The sequence below is a fragment of the Ogataea haglerorum genome (genome assembly GCF_019207285.1).
Source record: "Ogataea haglerorum isolate 81-453-3 chromosome Unknown 81-453-3_NODE_18_length_154056_cov_99.240163, whole genome shotgun sequence".
NCBI classification, from domain to species: domain Eukaryota; kingdom Fungi; phylum Ascomycota; class Pichiomycetes; order Pichiales; family Pichiaceae; genus Ogataea; species Ogataea haglerorum.
Window position 1 is genome coordinate 69,050 of NW_025065168.1, and position 17,718 is coordinate 86,767.

The following is a 17,718-nucleotide window of genomic DNA, read 5'->3' on the forward strand; positions in this document are numbered from 1 at the left end:
TTGGATTTTATTTTTTCAAATTTTTTCCATATTCTCTTCCATGTCAAACTTTGGGCTTCAGGTTAGAGAGACCGTGCCGGCGATCGACCCGGTGGTCACCGACTACGCTATTGGCTATCTGGGCCATCTTTTCCAAGCAACAGAGGACTCTGTTCTTGCGCAGCAATTGGACATCCCCAAGGAAATACAGTTTCTAAGCCAGCTCCTGGTCAGTGCTGGCGGAGAGTCAGACAAGGTGGGTGGTCTAGCAGCAAAAGTACAGGAGGCGCTCAAGAAGCAGCTGGCAGATAACATGGCCAAGCTGGCGGTCACGGGAGACACGTCGAAACGGCTGTTGGACGTGGATCTGATCCATAGCCAGCAACGTGATCTGGACAGCTCTTTGGCCCTACTGAACTCAACCTCTGACATTGCCCACACCGGCCGAAACATGGAAACCCGTGTCGACAAGAAGAAGCTGCAGAAAGCCGAAGCAAAGATTGCGAAGAAGGTGGCCAAGCGGGCCAACAAATTTGTCCAGTACGAAGCATCCAAACTGCTGAACGAGCAGACCAAGGAGGACTACGACTCCTTCTTCCTCAAGGTCAACCCTATTGATTTTGGCGCTGGGGCCGGCAAGTCCAAGGATATCAAAGTGGAGAACTTCGATCTGTACGTGGGGGCAGGAAAGCGTATTCTTTCAGACGCCTCGCTCACCCTGGCGTACGGCCGTCGCTATGGTCTTGTTGGACAGAACGGTATTGGTAAGTCGACGTTGCTGCGTGCTCTTTCGCGCAGAGAGCTGAACATCCCCAAGCACATCACCATTTTGCACGTGGAGCAGGAGCTGCGTGGAGACGAGACCACGGCACTGCAGTCTGTGCTGGACGCCGACGTTTGGCGAAAACAGCTTCTGCACGAGCAGGCCAAGATAGACGAGCGGATCGCGGAGATCGACAGGCTCAAGACAGAATTCGAGCCGGAGTCGCTCGAGGCAAAAAAGCTCGACAACGAACAGAACGACCTCGCCGAGCGGCTCGAGGAGGTGCACGAGAAGCTGAGCGAGATGGAGAGCGACCGTGCCGAAGGCCGGGCCGCGTCGATTTTGTACGGCTTGGGATTCAGCGAGGAGGCACAGCAGCAGCCTACCAACACGTTTTCCGGAGGATGGCGGATGCGGTTGTCATTGGCCAGAGCGCTCTTCTGCAAGCCGGACCTGCTTCTTCTGGACGAGCCAACCAACATGCTGGACGTGCCTTCGAGCACGTACCTGGCCCATTATTTGCAAACGTACCCTGCGACGGTGCTGGTTGTCTCTCATGACCGTGCGTTCTTGAACGAGGTGGCGACGGATATAATTCACCAGCACTCTGAGAGACTGGACTATTACAGAGGCTCGAATTTCGACTCGTTCTACAACACCAGAGAGGAGCGGCTCAAGAACCAGAAGCGCGAGTACGAGAATCAGATGCAATACAGACAGCATCTGCAAGCATTCATTGACAAGTTCCGGTACAACGCTGCGAAATCGTCCGAAGCGCAGTCGCGAATCAAAAAGCTCGAGAAACTGCCTGTGCTGGAGCCTCCACAGGAAGAGAAGCAAATAACGTTCAAATTCCCGGAGCCAGACAAGATACAGCCGCCGATTCTGCAGCTCAGCGGCGTCTCGTTCGGCTACGATCCTCAAAAATTGCTCCTTTCGGATGTCGACCTGGACGTGCAATTGGACTCGAGAATCGCGCTTGTTGGAGCCAACGGATGCGGTAAGACGACGCTTTTGAAGATCCTCATGGGCGACAACACTCCGCTCAAAGGATCTGTGACCAGAAACTCGCGGCTGCGGATTGGCTACTTTGCACAGCACCACGTCGACCAGATGGATTTGAACCTGAGCGCTGTCAGCTGGCTGAGCACCAAGTTCCCCGGAAAGACCGACGAGGAGTACAGAAGACATCTCGGGTCGTTCGGCATCACCGGCTCGTTGTCTTTGCAGAAGATGGAGTCGCTGTCTGGAGGACAGAAGTCGAGAGTGGCCTTTGCCTCGCTGTGTCTCAACACTCCCCATATTTTGATATTGGACGAACCTTCTAACCATCTGGACACTTCTGGGCTGGACGCGCTGAGCGACGCGCTCAAGAACTTCAAGGGCGGAGTGCTGATGGTGTCGCACGACGTCGCGATGATCAATAGCGTGTGCAACGAGATTTGGGTCAGTGAGGACGGAACGGTCAAACGGTTCGACGGCGACATCTATGCATACAAGAAGTACATTCTGGCGAAGGCGGACGCTTCTGGAGTCGTGAAGAGACACTGATCGGCCCGCTATTGTTGAACATCGCGGCTTTTTAGCGTGAGGTTGAGGAAATTGTTGAGTCTTTTCTTCGATCTGAACAGGGAGATGGTGAAGAGGACCAGAACAAGGACGACTGAAGTCGTCTGAAAGTAGATAACGAACTCGACTGTGCCGCGGTCGTCTACCGAAGTGTACTTTCCGCTCACGGCGCGGCTGATGATAAATTTCTCATTTGCCATGCTGAAGTAGACGCAGATGGCCATCGATAATAGACAATGCACAATAACGACGATCCACCAGTAGAAGAAGTACCTGAACAACGCGGCAAACTGCTGGAAGATACTGTGGGCGTCGACGTGAAGCAAGACGATGACGGCGGTGAGGAAAAGCGACGACACAAACATGGACAGCGTCGACAGAGCACTGAGCAGCGTGGTTGTTTTGCGGAAGTACGCAAAAGTGATTGCGCCAAGGATGAAGTTCAGAAAGCTCATGAAGTTTGAAAACAGTGCACTGCGCAGCAAGATATTGCCTGGATGATACTTTTGTACAGCTATCGAGTTTTGGATATTGTCGTGTAGTCTGAACAACTGCGAATTGTATAGCCGGCGTCCAGGCTCCTGTCGCAAACTGATTTTGGTCATACTTGACATTTCCAGCTTCAGGCAGTTTGCAGCGACTTGCATCTGGCAAACGGTTGTGTCTGTGTCGTACAAAACCTGTGTCTTGGCTGTTTCGATTCCGCAGGCGTCCAGCAGCCCGTCGACCGACATTGACACATAAATCTGTGACGTGTCCTTGTCTGCTGCCGCCAGAAAACATCCAAGACTGAAATTTGGCGTAAGCTGCCATCCACGGGGAAGCACGCACACCGAGCGGATCCTAAGAATGGTCTTCTCAACGATATCCGTACTCATATTGATGTCAAAAGTTAAGTCCCCTATATGGCTGTCATCCACAGGGACACCATTGACGTATACTTCAACTTCTCCAGGAGCCACGATCCTGGTGCTCTTCCCCTTTTCAAGCTCCAATTCCTGGATTACAAGCTCGCAGCGGGTCTCCTTGCATTGAAGATGGTCTTCCCGCCAACTGCAAACGGCATTTTCCAGCGTTCGGAGGTTACTGCAGGTTTCTGTCTGGTCTTCCATGTGGCTTGTAGTAAATTTAACCGGGGGCAACTACTCTGTCAGCATAAACAAGAAGTAAGAAGGGGCAAAAAAAAAAAAAGGATAGTTGGGCCAAAAAAGCACCCAAGCCGGGAGTCGAACCCGGAATCTTTTGATTAGAAGTCAAACGCGTTAACCATTACGCTACTCGGGCGTTGGCTACCAGAACATGGGGTCGAAACATTTTGGCGCAAAATACTGCTGCTTTTTCCCGAGCCAGCCAATCACGAGCAATTAATTGTAATTACAAGAAGGCCGGCCTATAATTTCCACGGTATTTTTTTTCCCCTACGCACTCTCGCCGGGACGCACCGCACAGGATTTTACAAGAAAAACAATTTAAAAGTTTTCAACAGTAAGCACAAGTCGTCAATGTTGTCGAGATCTTTTGTTAGAGGCCTTAGGGCCAACATGGGATTGGCCTCCCAGGCTAGAGCTCTGTCTTCTACCACTGCCGCTCTCAAATCTACCTACGATTCCCCAGACTTCTCTCACTACCTCAACAAATCCAAAGGAACCAATGACAAATCTAGAGTTTACACCTACTTCATGGTTGGCTCGTACGGACTGCTTTCGGCTGCAGCTGCCAAGTCGACCGTCGAGGCCTTCTTGACCACCATGTCGGCGTCTGCCGATGTGCTGGCCATGGCCAAGGTCGAGGTCAAGCTGAACGCCATTCCTGAGGGAAAGAACGTCGTTGTCAAATGGCAGGGTAAGCCTGTTTTCATCAGACACAGAACCCAAGCAGAGATAGCCGAGGCCAACGAGGTGGACATCTCTTCTCTGAGAGACCCACAGAAAGACTCCGACAGAGTGAAGAACCCAGAGTGGCTGATCATGCTCGGTATCTGCACCCACTTGGGTTGCGTTCCTATTGGAGAGTCCGGTGACTACGGCGGATGGTTCTGCCCATGTCACGGTTCCCACTACGACATTTCCGGCAGAATCAGAAAGGGCCCTGCTCCATTGAACCTTGAAATTCCAGAATACGAATTCTCCGACGAGTCCACTTTGGTTGTTGGCTGATTAGAGGGACACAAATGTATAAAGTCACAAACAAACGCAGAAAATTAGCATCCAGTTGGATCTCTAGTAATAGAATATTCTCCTCCACTATTAAACTAATTTTTTCACGCTTATGTCTTTCTAGTCTTTTGCTAATGGATCGTCTGTCGTCTTCCGCAGGCTCGTCGTCCTGGAGAAGCGCTTTCGAGGTGTCTGCCAGGGCCCAGAAACCAATCAAGCGGTTTAAGGAGTTCCATACCGTCGATTGGGTCCAGGAAGCGCTCGTGGAGAACAAAAAGTACTACGATGCCATCCGTCCCAGAACGCGCGGCGAGGACTCTTCCGCAGACAGATGGAACACCATCAAGACAAAGTTTGTTACCTCGGTCCAGAACTGGCTCGCTCTCACTCTTATGGGCGTGTGCATTGGCCTGATTGCAGCGGCCATCAACATCATCACAGAATGGCTTGGAAACTTCAAAACGGGATATTGCCAGTCAAATCTCTATCTCAACAAGGAATTCTGCTGCTGGAGCGAGGAAGGAAGGTGTTCCAAGTGGCAGCCGTGGTCCGGCAACTCGTTTCTCCAGTACTTCATATTCATTTTAATTTCTGTCACGTTCGGGAGTATCGCAGCTCTTCTCTGCAAGGCTTTCGCCCCCACAGCAGCAGGATCAGGGATCTCAGAGGTCAAATGCATTGTTTCTGGATTTGTGATGGACGGCTTCCTTGGATGGCAGACACTCATCATCAAATCAATCGCTCTTCCCCTGGTGATCGCGTCTGGCCTCAGCGTCGGTAAGGAAGGCCCCAGTGTGCACTACGCTGCGTGCGTGGGTAACGTGATTCCAAAACTGTTCAAGCGGTTTAGCCGCTCCTACGTCTCGCTGTCGCAGTTTCTGACCGCCGGCTCGGCTGCTGGCGTGGCCGTGGCGTTTGCGTCACCGATTGGTGGAGTTTTATTCTCCATAGAGGAAATCAGCTCGAACTTCAAATTGTCCACCCTCTGGAAAAGTTATTACTGTGCACTGATCGCGACTGGAACGCTCTCGGCAATGAACCCGTTCCGAACGGGCCAGATCGTGCTGTTTGAGGTGAGATACGACTCCGATTGGAGATACTTTGAAATTCCGCTCTTTGTCATCTTGGGGATATTTGGAGGTGTCTATGGAATCCTGGTTGCAAAATTCAATATCAAATGGGTGGCCTTTAGACAGCAGTATCTCTCCAATTACGCTATCAGGGAGGTCGTGATCCTGTGTTTGCTCACGTCGGCGATCGGCTATTTCAACGAGTTTCTGCGACTGGAAATGACCGAGGGAATGCAGATTCTGTTCCACGAATGTGGCGGAGAGTTCGACCACTCCCTGTGCAAAATAGACCAGCGTTTGGGCTCAAAGCTGAAATTCCTCGTCAGTCTGCTTTACGCGACCGTTTTGCGTGTCGTGCTGGTGGTCGTTTCGTACGGGTGCAAGGTTCCATGCGGTATATTTGTGCCGTCCATGGCCGCAGGTGCCACTTTTGGACGCGCAGTCGGCCTTCTCGTGGAGGCGTTCAATCCGTGCGTGGACGCCAACTCTGGCAAGTGCATCATCTCCGGCACATACGCTTTTCTCGGCGCGGCTGCCGCGCTAAGCGGCATCACACGCCTCACTCTCGCAGTGGTCGTCATAATGTTCGAGCTCACCGGCGCAATCAAGTACATTGTGCCCACAATGATAGTTGTTGGGGTGACCAAGATCATCAATGACCGCTGGGGGACCGGTTTTGGAGGCATCGCAGACCAGATGATCAAATTCAACGGCATCCCATTTTTGGACCCCAAGGAAGAGCACGATTTTGGAACGCATAGCATTTCCGACTGTATGACCGACCAGGTAGTTGTGCTCCCTGCTTCTGGATACACGTACCGTGATGTCGAGCACGTTCTCGCGGAAACGAGTTTCCAAAGCTACCCGATCGTAGCTGGAAACGAGTCTGTGGTGACAGGCATCATCAAACGGTCGCAGCTGCTGGCAGGGCTCAACTACTACAAACAGCTGCGCCATCTGGAGATCCCGCTGGACACGCCGGTGAATTTCTCGCCAACGCCTCCCCAAGACCAACAGGACGTCCTTTCGTTCGAGCCGTTTGTCGACACCCAATACTACCGGGTCAACATCAACAGCTCCTTCAACACGCTGGTCAATATCTTCATGAAATTGGGCCCGAAACTCGTCGTTGTCGAGGACGGCGGCAAGATGGCGGGCATAATATGTCGCAAGGACCTGATAAAGTTCGAGCTCTACCTTCATGGGCTAGAACATGGCGACCCGTTCGTCTCTGCCAAAGATGAGAAAGTGTTTGCCTTAATGGTGAACTTCGCGTCGAAAGTGCGCCATAGAATACTTGCATTGGTTGGCCGCAAGCCGCAGCCTTACGTTACGCTGGATCTGGATGAGTAGTAAATAACAATAGACGTTAGTTCACACCTAATGGGATCCGGGATATAAATCTCCCCTGCGCCAAAAAATTCCCTGGCTTTTGTTTCTTTCTCTTGCAGAAGACAGGTCTATGGACGGGCGCAATTTAGACGGGTCGCGCGGCTCCAGGTCGAAGAACCTGGTCCTCTGTTTCGACGGGACGGCGAACAGTTTCAGCACACGCGTCGAAACCAACATCCTCAAGCTGTACAAAATGCTAGAAAAGGGATCTCACGAACAAATGTGCTACTACCAGCGTAAGTGGGCTCTATCGCAGTTCTGACGTCTAGCGGGGATAGGAAAGGACATCCGGACAGGGTTCGGGGAGTTTCACGACGGCGGCTGGTTTTGCTCCTCGGTCGAGAACGTCAAGTCCGATCTCGACGAGCTGGTAGCCTTCTCGGTCGATTATCACGTGATAGAGGCATACACGTATCTGATGCGGTACTATGTGGACGGCGACCGGGTCTATCTGTTTGGCTTCAGCCGCGGATCTTTCATTGCCAGGATACTTGCCGGGATGATCGAGCGCATTGGGCTGCTGAACCAGGGATTGGAAGTGATGGTTAGCACTGCCTGGGAGATCTACAAAAAATGGGAGCAGCACGGCCAGCCGATCGGCAGAGAATGGACAAACTCTAGTGCCAGTGTCTTCAAAAAGACGTTCTGCCGGGAGAAGGTGATCATCAAGTTCATGGGGCTGTGGGATTCCGTCAACTCGTGCGGGATCTTTCGAGACAGGCTGTTTCCGTTCACCTCCATTTCGCACCATGTTGAACATATAAGACATGCGGTGAGTATAGACGAGCGAAGAGCGAAGTTCAAGCAGAACCTGTTTCTTCCTCATTCCTACTTGCCGTCCTTGTTCAACCTCCAGTGCATTGACCAGGACGCCCAGGATTCCAGCGTTTACTCAGATTCCGCCAGCGAGCTCGATAACCTATTGCATCTCGAGCCAGACTACGTTAATAGAACCCACGCTTATGCCAATCGTCCTGCTCCCACGTCTAACGACCTGGTAGAACTGTGGTTTCCTGGCGACCACAGCGATGTGGGTGGTGGATGGGCCAACGACATTGACGGCCATTCAATATCAAATCTCCCGTTTCGGTGGATTTTGGCATCTGCAATAGAAATGGGCGTGCTCTTCAAGAAGCACGCTGTATACGAATTTGCAACTAAATTCACTAACTTGGATAGTTTATTGTCGTGCAACCATGATTGTCTACAATTGATAAGAAATAGCTCGAAGCTTCATGATGAGTCAGAAGTCATTGCAGTACATCCACCGGCTGTTTCGCACAACAACTCATTCAATTCCAGCATAGTTACTGCTCAGAGCGAGGATCTCTTCCACCAGCCAGGTAAAAATGTATCACAGATCCCCCCTCACCCGGTGTCTAGATTTGTTGGCCGAGGAACGGATACCGTCTTGAAGTGCCTTTTCTGGTGGATGGTGGAGGTCTTGCCCGTTGGGTATTTCATTGAAAACAGAAACGGGAAGTGGAGGAGAATTTACTACCCGAATCTGGGACGAACAAGAAACCTTCCCCGAAACGCCAGACTTCATTGGACTGCTCTATGGCGGACCAGGCTGGTCAGAGACTACGAACCAAAAAACCTCCCCGAATTTTACAGGCCGTTGTTCGATCAGGTCAAGGCGGAGAACGAAGGCAGAAGTCTTAGCGAAGACGAAGACGTGTGCGACTGTCAAGTCCTCACTAACGAGAACTTGATAGACCGCACAACAGGAGAGATCAAGCAAGACTGTTTAGTCTGTGAACACAGCAAAAAAACTCGGATAGATATACGCTGGGACGAGTTCCCAGACGATCTATCCAAGTGGCTCGAGAAAGACCCCAACTTATAGATTGCTTTGTAGCACCTAATTTTATTTATTCCCTGATTTATATGGAATTTGGAGATGACAAAGGGAAAAGGGCTTAACAGACGACGTCCTGGGTAGCCCTAGAGTTGAGCAGAAGGGCGACAATCAGACCGTACAGACCCAAGACTTCGGCGAAAATCAAAATCAGAATCATACCCACAAACAATCTAGGTTGCTGAGCGTTACCTCTCACACCGGCGTCACCAACAATACCGATAGCAAAGCCAGCGGCCAAACCAGAGAGGCCGACAGAGAGACCAGCACCCAATTGGATGAAGCCAGTATAAAGGGCCTGCTGTTGTTTCAGTGACGAGGAGATCAAGACCGACACCACTAGTCCGTAAATGGCAATGATACCGGCCATAATGACAGGGACGGTGTTTTTGATCAAGAGATCTGGTCTCAAAACACAGGTGGCACAGATACCAACACCAGATTTGGCAGTACCGTAGGAGGCACCGAAACAGGTGAAGATGATAGCAGCAGCGCAGCCGATAGAGCCAAAGAATGGAGCGTACACGGGACTAACTGTTAGCAGGTGCTAGGCGTTAACTTAGCAAGCAAATGGCTAGTTTACAGGAATCTTATCCGTTTGTATTGTTCTCCGGAATTGCTTGCGAATTGCAGTACTTACCAAAGGTCAGACATTGTGAATTTGACTATTTGATCTATGGACAGGTGCGAGTCCTTATTGTGAAATAGAGTGATGAAACAGAGCTAGATTATTGATTTGTAACAAACACTTAATCAATTGACACCTATATTTCCAGTCTTTTATTTTTTTCTGATTATTGGTGCTGCTTTCTGAGGGCACGGGCACATAACCCGGTGGCAGAGAACACTGAGAAGCTACAAGGATTAGAGAGGACGCGTGGCGAAAAGATCAGTCGGGAGCTACTGCGAAGGGCGATGTGAAGTAGGTGAGCTGCTGTCAGTTCAGATTGGCGAACCAAGAAGAAAGGAGGGACATGCCCTAGTACCGTGTCAAGCTACTGGCTACTACTGCTTTCACTGGTTCAACAGCACGCTGTCCACCGTCCAATCCGTGCGGTAGCGCACTGTCGGTTCATTGAAGGCTCACGGTAATTCTCAAAAGCAGATGTCAGCGACGGCTCGTCACTGAAATAATTAAAACTCTCATTTTCAACGGTCGCGAAATTGTAAAACAATACACATGGTAAGTGTTTTCTAGTCCACTGCTAACTTAGTCTCTCCTGTATAATAATGCCATCAAGCAGACGCAGCAACTGCGAAAGGACCTTGAGCAGTTTGAAAAAGACCCTGCTTCGGCGCAGCTCTCTCTGATCGGCCAGATCACTACCACCATCACCAACCTTTCGAGAACTCTCCAGGACTACGAGGACTACATCGTCAAGCAAACGCTGAGCCTGAACGAGTCGCAGAAACTGAAGAATGAAAACAGGCTTGCGAGCCTGAAAAACGAGCTCCTAGAGTACAAGCTGAAAACGCAATCATTAAAGAAACAGCGAGAGGAAGGATTAGCTGAGGTTAATAGAAACCAATTATTCGCAAACAGGTCGACGGCCATTTCTGAAAACCCGTACGACGACGGCAACGTTTCCTCTGTGACCAACAGGGCCGGCCAGAGCCGGCAGGAACAGCTTTCGGGACTGTCCATGCAGGAGGGGCTGCAGAAAGAACAGTCTGTGCTAGAACGCTCAAACCAGCAGCTAGACGAGATTCTGGAGATGGGAAGAATGGCGTTTGACGACCTGGTGGAGCAGAACGAAGTGGTGCTGAAAATGAAGGAGAGAATGTCGTCTAGCTTGCAGACTCTCGGAGTCTCGAAAGCCACCATTAGACAGATCGAGAAAAAGGCATTTGAGGACAAATGGATATTCTACATCGGCGCAGCACTCACGTTGTACGTGATGTATTTGATATGGAAGTATCTGGGCTGAGCTTGCCGATCAGCGGCTCCATAGCCACGGGCAAGGTCTCTGCACTGTCTCCTATAAACTGCCAGCAGTCTTTCTCGTCGCCGTCCGGCTCGGTGTTGAAAATGGCGATTTTGCCTCCCTGGTTTCTGACGATGTCCACATACGACGCCGCTGGCCACACCGCTTGAGAAGTTCCTATCACCAGCATCAAATCCACTCTGTTCCGCACTATAAACTCGTCTGCCTTGTCGATCATCTGCAGAGGCAGCGACTCTCCAAACCACACCACAGCCGGCCTCAACAGTCCAACCTTGCATGCGGGACAGTGCGGGAGTTCCTGCTCGTCGAGAAACGGCAGGACGTCGGTCTGGTCGAAATTGTCCACTCTCAAGGCCTCGCATAGCGGGTCCTTATAATTATTGTGCTCCTCGTACGAGCAGCTGAAGTTTGTGCATCTCATCCCAAACAACGACCCGTGGAACTCGAGCAATTTCTCTGGCACATGGTCGCTTCTCTGAGACAAGCCGTCGACGTTCTGTGTAATTGTAAGAAAATTAATGTTTGCGAGTTTGCTGAGCTCGGCCAGCACGTAATGGCCGAGGTTCGGCTGCGCCTGCAAGGCTTTGTGTCTGCGATAGGCGTAAAATTGCCACACCAGCCCCGGGTTGTCGAGAAACGCATCGGGGGTGGCTAGGTCGATTGCGTTGTACCGTTTCCACAGTCCCCCTGACCCGCGGAAAGTCGACAATCCAGAGGAGGCAGACAGCCCAGCGCCGACAAGAGCAAGTACGGTTTTGCAATTTGGCGATCGCAAGAAGTTATGGAAAGACTCAAGTGTGGAGACTGGTATTAGCGTGGAAGAGGGGGCAGACTCTGTCCAGTCCTCGCTGTTTACTGGAGACTCGTTACTATCTTCATCGTGGTGTTCTGAGGACTGCATCAAAAAAGACAGTGACTTTCTTCACGACATCTGATAGGTTATCTTGCTAAATAAATAGTTGAGCTTTCTCTAATCTAAAAAGCCTCTGTCTGTCAAAATAAGATTGTGTCTAGAGTCGAAAATTTTTGCCAGCCTTTTTTTCCTTCATAAAAACACAAACTAGGAAAAGACTTAAGGGTTGTTTTTTTCGTCTCGTTGCGAGAAATCAGATCCGTACTATTTTCATAACAGAAAAAAGTTGCAAACTGCAGAATCGCACGCGTTTTGCCACGTTTCTACCCATTTTCCGCCGCTTTATAGGCTTGTCTCCAGATATTCGTCATAAGAGTGCATTTTCAACCTTATAGACTCCCATGGCACCTTACGAGAAACCGAATGCCTCCGAACAGGAGCGCCGTGCGATGGCAGCAAAGTTTACAGAGTTCATGGACGACATTCTCACGCTGAAGGACTCCGAGGGGAATGAGTTCTACGAAATGTTCCAGGTTCTTCCACTAAGATCCAACACCGATTACTACAAGGTGATCCGCAAGCCAATGTCATATTCCAAGATCCGCTCTACGATAAAGAGTCTCAAGTACTCCCATCCACAGCAGTTCATTAACGATCTGGCCCAGATCACCTGGAATGCTCGGTTTTACAACGAAAAAACATCAATCTATCACGAATGTGCAGTTGTGCTCGATAATTACATTCAGCAAACCGTGATCCCTGCTATCAAAAAAGACTCCTCCATTCCTGGACGTTCCGAAGTCCACTACCCTAATCTTGGCAAATTGCCAGGAGAGGACGATTTTGTCATGCAAATCCCGTCTCCAACCCCTCCTGCTCGTCAGTCAAAGTCTCGTGGCGACTACGAGGACGAGGACTACGAGGAGGAGGAAGTGGACGAGACAAGACAGCAGGACGACGATTACCAGGATGAAGATTATCGGGAACCTAGTGCGGGATCCAACATGATGCAACATACAAATCCAATGCATTCACTACCAGGAGGTTACAACAACGCGATGCCAAACTACAACCCATCGGCATATGTGTCAAAAACCGAGGTTTCGCAGCAGTCTAACTACTACTATCCACCAACACGTAACGTCGCAAAGTCGAACGATCAGCTGCTAGAGAACTGGGTTAAGAGAGGAAGACCCCCGATCGTGGATCAGCCCCACGAACAGAGAATAAAGAGTATCATGAGGGGTCTCAAGAAAATCAAGGTTAATGGAAAAACAATCATTACCGTGTTCGACAAGCTGCCGAATCAACAGGATCATCCTGAATATTACAGGATTGTCAAGGAGCCCATTTCTATGCTGGACATCAAGGGATTGATTAAACAGCGACACTACCAGAGTGTGGACGCTTATATGGCGGATGTTTTCAAGCTAATTGCCAACTCGAAGGCATACTATCCGGCCAACTCGGCCATGCTGAATAACGTCCATCTTCTGGAGTCCAACATCACCAGACTCTATCATCTGGAGATGCAGAGGCCAGACAGCGACTACGGTGATGTTGTCACGTCCAAAGTGCCTGTTCCCTTTCTGGTTTACGAGGGAAGAACGTACAAGGTTGGAAATTGGGTCTTACTGAAAAATCCCAATGATCCTGATAGACCGATTGTTGGACAGATCTTTAGGATGTGGCAGGAACATGGAAAGAGTTACGTCAACGTGTGTTGGTACTACAGACCAGAATGGACTTCGCACAGTTACGACCGCTTATTCCTCGAGAACGAGGTCTTCAAGACTGGTCAGTATAGAGACCATCCTGTGGAGGATATTTTGGGACCGTGCTATGTTGCTTACTTCACCAGATGGCTGAAGGGCGATCCTGCTGTCAAATACGAGGGTCCACTATTTATATGCGAGTTCAGGTACAGCGACAGAGAGCTGTCATTTGCCAAAATCAGAACATGGAGAGCCTGTCTCCCAGACGAGGTGAGACACATTGAAGATCCAGTGACTCCCATTGACAAGCCGCGGGTCTTGAAAAAGTTTCCGTCTCCGATCAAGTACATGCTTCCTCCCAACGCTGTCCCCTCCGAAAAGCCTCCTCCACCAACGATCTTGAACCTCAATGCTCCCCCGCTGGTGGGTGGCATCCATATCTTTGAGCCAGGACCAGACAGCGAGCCGCACGACGATCCAAACTATTACGATGCTTCGCTGAAGAGCAACGAGTACAAAACGTACATCCCACCGTCGCCAAATATCAGACTGCCCATGCTACACTCTGACCAAAGTCCTCCTCCTCAGAACATGCCGATTCCGCCAAACCCTGCATCCGGCTACCCGCAATCAATGTCGAATATGCAGCCGTTCAACTTCCAGTCGCCATACCATAGCAACGGAGCCTCTAGTTACAACAGCTACCAACAGCAGCCCGCCGTGCCATCGTACGGGAACATGTATGGAGGCCAGAAGGTGGTGCAGACTCCGTATAATAATCTGGCATACCAGTACTCGCCGTTCAACCCTCCTTCATACTCGCAGTCGTTCATCCTGCCTACGTCGCAAGAGCTAAAGATGCCGAAGGAAGTCAGAAGTCTCTACGAGCGGATAGATAGCGGCAATTTCCACAGATTCACCAAGAACCTTGCTCAGAACAATTACCTCAATGGAAGCACCGATACGATGAGCAAGCCTGACGAGTACCCCGAGGACGAGCTGACCCCAATGTTGTGGTACAGAGGACCGCCCCAGTACATTCCTAACCGTCTGGTTTCGCAGGAGGACTTTGACAACGAGGACCTAGCACTGCCTTTTGTCAAGAAGAAGCGTGTTGGCGAGGCGTTGCAGCCGGTGCGATTGGGCCACAGTGCCAAGTACCTTGCCTGGAAACTGGCGCAGCAAAGCAAAGCGGCTGCCTCCAACGGCACGGCCGCCTAGATTGTATAGTACGTGCCTTTCTATAAATAAATGTACACTATGAAGGAGCAGAACGCGACGCGAAATATTATTTTTTTCGCTAGCATCGTGCCGCAACTACGTCTATGGGGAATGCAAATCAGTCGACTTCTATAGAGCGAATGCAAACGAGGGAACATGAACGAACGGGTTCAGTTGGGATAGATACCCCAGTACTGCTCGACACCGTAGCTACCCGGGTCTTTCCAGTAGTCGTTGTATGTGGTGAACATGATCACCTGGTCGGCAAGCGAGTCGGTGATGGATTTGATGGCAGTGAGCTGGTTTGCCGTCGATGGAACACCGTCCTGTCCGAAGGTGTCTCCCTGGGTTGGCCATCCGGTTTCGCAGATGAGGATCGACTTCTCGCTGCCACAGACGCTCTGCAGAAGCGAGAGCTGAGACTGCAGGAAGCTGCCACTATCCTCTGGCTTGACGTTCCCGTTCCAGTATGGATGTGCGTTGACGGCAATGAAGTCGGACGCCTCGCACAGGCTGTCGTTGTCCTGGTATGCTCCCACGGTGTCGACAGTCACCACCTTTCCAGTCCAGCCTTTAGACGAAAGGGTCGATCTGCCCGAGGAGACAGCGTTAACGACGTTCGAGGCAGACTCGCCGTTTTGCACCCACTCGTTGCCGATGGCCACAGCGTAGATGCCGTCCCAGCCCTGGCTCGAGGCCTGGACCTGTTCGGCCAAAGTAGCGATGTCGTCAGTGAGCGAGCCGATGTTGAAGAGCCCGGCGAAAATTTTCTGGTTCGAGCCCATGTTGGCCATGATGTTGGTGATGCAGGAGCAGTCTGGAGCGTACACTCTGATGATTTCGTAGGCCGAGAGTTTGGCGATGTCGCTGGCAACCTCGCTCTCGGACTTGCACGATCCCGAATCGGTGTACGGAGAGTACGTGATACCCTTGCTTTTTTCTGCGTAGGCCTCCACAGAGCCGGCCGAGGCCGTGGAGCTGGAGCCCGAGGTGCTCTGGCTGGAAGGATAGTATGGCTCCTCGGAGGTTCCCGACGCAGGGGCGCTGGCAACCGAGTATGAGACGCTGTCGGATGCGTCGCCGCTTGGCACAGGGTTCTGCGAGGAAGTCACCTGGCCGTTGGCATCGAAGTATTCTGTGACAACAACGGTAACAGCTGGGTTTCTCTTTGCGTGCTGGTGGTGCTGGTGGATGGGCGAAGCCAGGGCAGCAGTAGCCAACAACGTGCACAGGAGGGTTCTGGCGAACATAAGGAACGAGTCGAGAGGAAAATGAATGAAATCCGGATGGCTGTTACCCCTGAGCTATAATGGAGAGAGATTCAGCTGGGGAAAGCTGGGATTTATATCTTGTATTGAAACATGCAGTGCTTAGACGTCTCCAAACACGTCCGAAACCAATTTTTGGTAGCAGGTACGAGCCGCACTCTCCTGTAGGATGTTTTTGTTTGGCTGCTGAGCCTCTAGAACCTTAAGTGCCGAAACAATAATATTTTTTCAGACCGTGCGTCAGATCAATAGGAGTCGCTTACAGGAAATCGCGTCGGTGGTATCGCGCATATTCCTGAAGCGCGTTTTCTTTTTTCCAGGCCTTGCTTGCCGTACATACAGTATCTCGGACGCTTCCCGTGTGAGGACGGTGGCATAGGTCTTGCATACAGAGTCTAGATCGATATCCCCTTTTGGGCAGGCAATAGGGCTGTGCCAACGTGCACTCCTTCACCTGGCCTATTTACCTGAAACGGAAGTCTAACGGGATGCGGATCTGACGAGTCGAGAACTTCATTCGCCTGCTTTTTTCTTTTGTCGAGCTCACCCAAGCTACATGAGCTTCACAGACAAGCTTCCACCACGAGCCTCGGGACAGCCCGCGCCGGGTGCATCCAGCCTGCCAGATCCGCTTTTCTTTTCGAGCCTCGCGAGCTGCGCAGAATTTCAGCTCGTCTTCGCTCTGAGACCCGGCAGAACCCTGCCAGGCTCTTCTCGCCGCCGGGGAATCCTCAACGATGCACACACGCTTCCGCTCTTTCCACCACCCGTTTCAGTCGTCCAGGACACCGGCAGCCAACACGCTAAATCTGAAACATCCAGGAGGCGTACTAGCCACTTTTTTCGCGTCCGGCAAGCACACTGCAGTGGCGAAGAAAAAATATTTGTATAACCACCAGTCGGTAATTATGATCTGTCACCATTCTCCATGACAACCCAAGTGCCGCCCTCCTACAGCCATCTGGAGCATTCCGAGTACTCCGAGTACCAAATATTGTACACTAATGAGACCGCAAAGAAACACAAGGTCTGGCACGACGGCACAATGCGTCTGTTCAAGCTGAACAAGAAGCTAATAGTCTACGACGAGGATCGCATGGAAATCTACTCTGACTTCCTGAGCTCGTACCCGCGGTACCGAGTCGACGATCTGGTCAAGCTCGAGTCGATCTGGATCATGATAGACGAGGTCTTGGGGACTTACGAGAGGAACGTCGTGAAGCAGATGCAGAACCTGAACGCCAACGATCTCAACATCCGCGCGCACCAGAAGTCGGCTCCGCAGCCGCACTCGCAGCCTTCGAGCGTCCCGGCCCGCAAAAACAAGCGTGTGCTCGGACTCGTAAGAACAAGGCCCAGCTCGTCGCTCCCGACCCAGCTCCAGAAACGCAAACGGGTCTCGCACGAGACTGTTGGCATCAAGCGACCTAGAAAGGACAACTATATCCAGCGCGCCATCGACAAACTCACGCAGACAGACTCCCCGGTCCCCGAGTCGCAGCGCTCAGACACTCTGTCGCTCGCGAGCGACGCTACTTTGGCACTGGTTTCGCCGCTGGCCTCGGCGATTTCTGTGAGCTCGAACTCGATGTCCACGCGACAAATTCGCTCTTCCAACACGTCTCTGTCGTCCCATTCCGGCTCTGTGCCTGCCGTTCGCCAGCGGTCTCTGCGCGTGGACCGCAACTCAAGCTCTCAGAACGCCGTGGTGATCGAGAAACCCATGATGCTGGCCCGCTTTAATTTTACAGACACCAGCTCCACAGGCAGCGTGCGAGATCCCAGTCCGCTCTTCGACTTCGACAGAACCACGCGGGAAACGCTGCGCAGCTACAGAACGCCGACGCCGAGCGACGCGCCCTACTCGATATTCGACTCCCTGGACAGGAAACGCTAGACCCTTTCCACAAAGATTATTCCATTCA

General features: G+C 51.4%; 10 protein-coding genes across 10 annotated transcripts; 6 read left to right on the forward strand and 4 right to left on the reverse strand.

The window, feature by feature from the left end:
* Positions 1 to 40: 40 nt before the first annotated feature.
* On the forward strand, positions 41 to 2,293 carry KL911_005053 (uncharacterized protein; the record flags this gene model as incomplete). Its single annotated transcript, XM_043200413.1, has 1 exon — positions 41 to 2,293. One exon carries the CDS (start codon positions 41 to 43, stop codon positions 2,291 to 2,293), a length of 2,253 nt encoding a protein of 750 aa, XP_043052198.1.
* An 8-nt stretch (positions 2,294 to 2,301) lies between these two features.
* KL911_005054 (uncharacterized protein) lies at positions 2,302 to 3,423 on the reverse strand (the record flags this gene model as incomplete). Its single annotated transcript, XM_043200414.1, has 1 exon — positions 2,302 to 3,423. One exon carries the CDS (start codon positions 3,421 to 3,423, stop codon positions 2,302 to 2,304), a length of 1,122 nt encoding a protein of 373 aa, XP_043052199.1.
* A 390-nt stretch (positions 3,424 to 3,813) lies between these two features.
* KL911_005055 (uncharacterized protein) lies at positions 3,814 to 4,467 on the forward strand (the record flags this gene model as incomplete). The annotated part of the gene is made up of 1 exon (XM_043200415.1): positions 3,814 to 4,467. The coding sequence occupies one exon, from the start codon at positions 3,814 to 3,816 to the stop codon at positions 4,465 to 4,467; it is 654 nt and encodes a 217-aa protein (XP_043052200.1).
* A 134-nt stretch (positions 4,468 to 4,601) lies between these two features.
* On the forward strand, positions 4,602 to 6,890 carry KL911_005056 (uncharacterized protein; the record flags this gene model as incomplete). Its single annotated transcript, XM_043200416.1, has 1 exon — positions 4,602 to 6,890. One exon carries the CDS (start codon positions 4,602 to 4,604, stop codon positions 6,888 to 6,890), a length of 2,289 nt encoding a protein of 762 aa, XP_043052201.1.
* Positions 6,891 to 6,999: 109 nt separating this feature from the next.
* On the forward strand, positions 7,000 to 8,778 carry KL911_005057 (uncharacterized protein; the record flags this gene model as incomplete). The annotated part of the gene is made up of 2 exons (XM_043200417.1): positions 7,000 to 7,078; positions 7,208 to 8,778. The coding sequence occupies 2 exons, from the start codon at positions 7,000 to 7,002 to the stop codon at positions 8,776 to 8,778; spliced, it is 1,650 nt and encodes a 549-aa protein (XP_043052202.1).
* Positions 8,779 to 8,851: 73 nt separating this feature from the next.
* On the reverse strand, positions 8,852 to 9,444 carry KL911_005058 (uncharacterized protein; the record flags this gene model as incomplete). The annotated part of the gene is made up of 2 exons (XM_043200418.1): positions 8,852 to 9,320; positions 9,431 to 9,444. 2 exons carry the CDS (start codon positions 9,442 to 9,444, stop codon positions 8,852 to 8,854), a joined length of 483 nt encoding a protein of 160 aa, XP_043052203.1.
* A 1,230-nt stretch (positions 9,445 to 10,674) lies between these two features.
* KL911_005059 (uncharacterized protein) lies at positions 10,675 to 11,637 on the reverse strand (the record flags this gene model as incomplete). Its single annotated transcript, XM_043200419.1, has 1 exon — positions 10,675 to 11,637. The coding sequence occupies one exon, from the start codon at positions 11,635 to 11,637 to the stop codon at positions 10,675 to 10,677; it is 963 nt and encodes a 320-aa protein (XP_043052204.1).
* A 353-nt stretch (positions 11,638 to 11,990) lies between these two features.
* KL911_005060 (uncharacterized protein) lies at positions 11,991 to 14,525 on the forward strand (the record flags this gene model as incomplete). Its single annotated transcript, XM_043200421.1, has 1 exon — positions 11,991 to 14,525. The coding sequence occupies one exon, from the start codon at positions 11,991 to 11,993 to the stop codon at positions 14,523 to 14,525; it is 2,535 nt and encodes an 844-aa protein (XP_043052205.1).
* Positions 14,526 to 14,695: 170 nt separating this feature from the next.
* KL911_005061 (uncharacterized protein) lies at positions 14,696 to 15,775 on the reverse strand (the record flags this gene model as incomplete). The annotated part of the gene is made up of 1 exon (XM_043200422.1): positions 14,696 to 15,775. The coding sequence occupies one exon, from the start codon at positions 15,773 to 15,775 to the stop codon at positions 14,696 to 14,698; it is 1,080 nt and encodes a 359-aa protein (XP_043052206.1).
* Positions 15,776 to 16,721: 946 nt separating this feature from the next.
* On the forward strand, positions 16,722 to 17,690 carry KL911_005062 (uncharacterized protein; the record flags this gene model as incomplete). The annotated part of the gene is made up of 1 exon (XM_043200423.1): positions 16,722 to 17,690. The coding sequence occupies one exon, from the start codon at positions 16,722 to 16,724 to the stop codon at positions 17,688 to 17,690; it is 969 nt and encodes a 322-aa protein (XP_043052207.1).
* Positions 17,691 to 17,718: the final 28 nt, after the last annotated feature.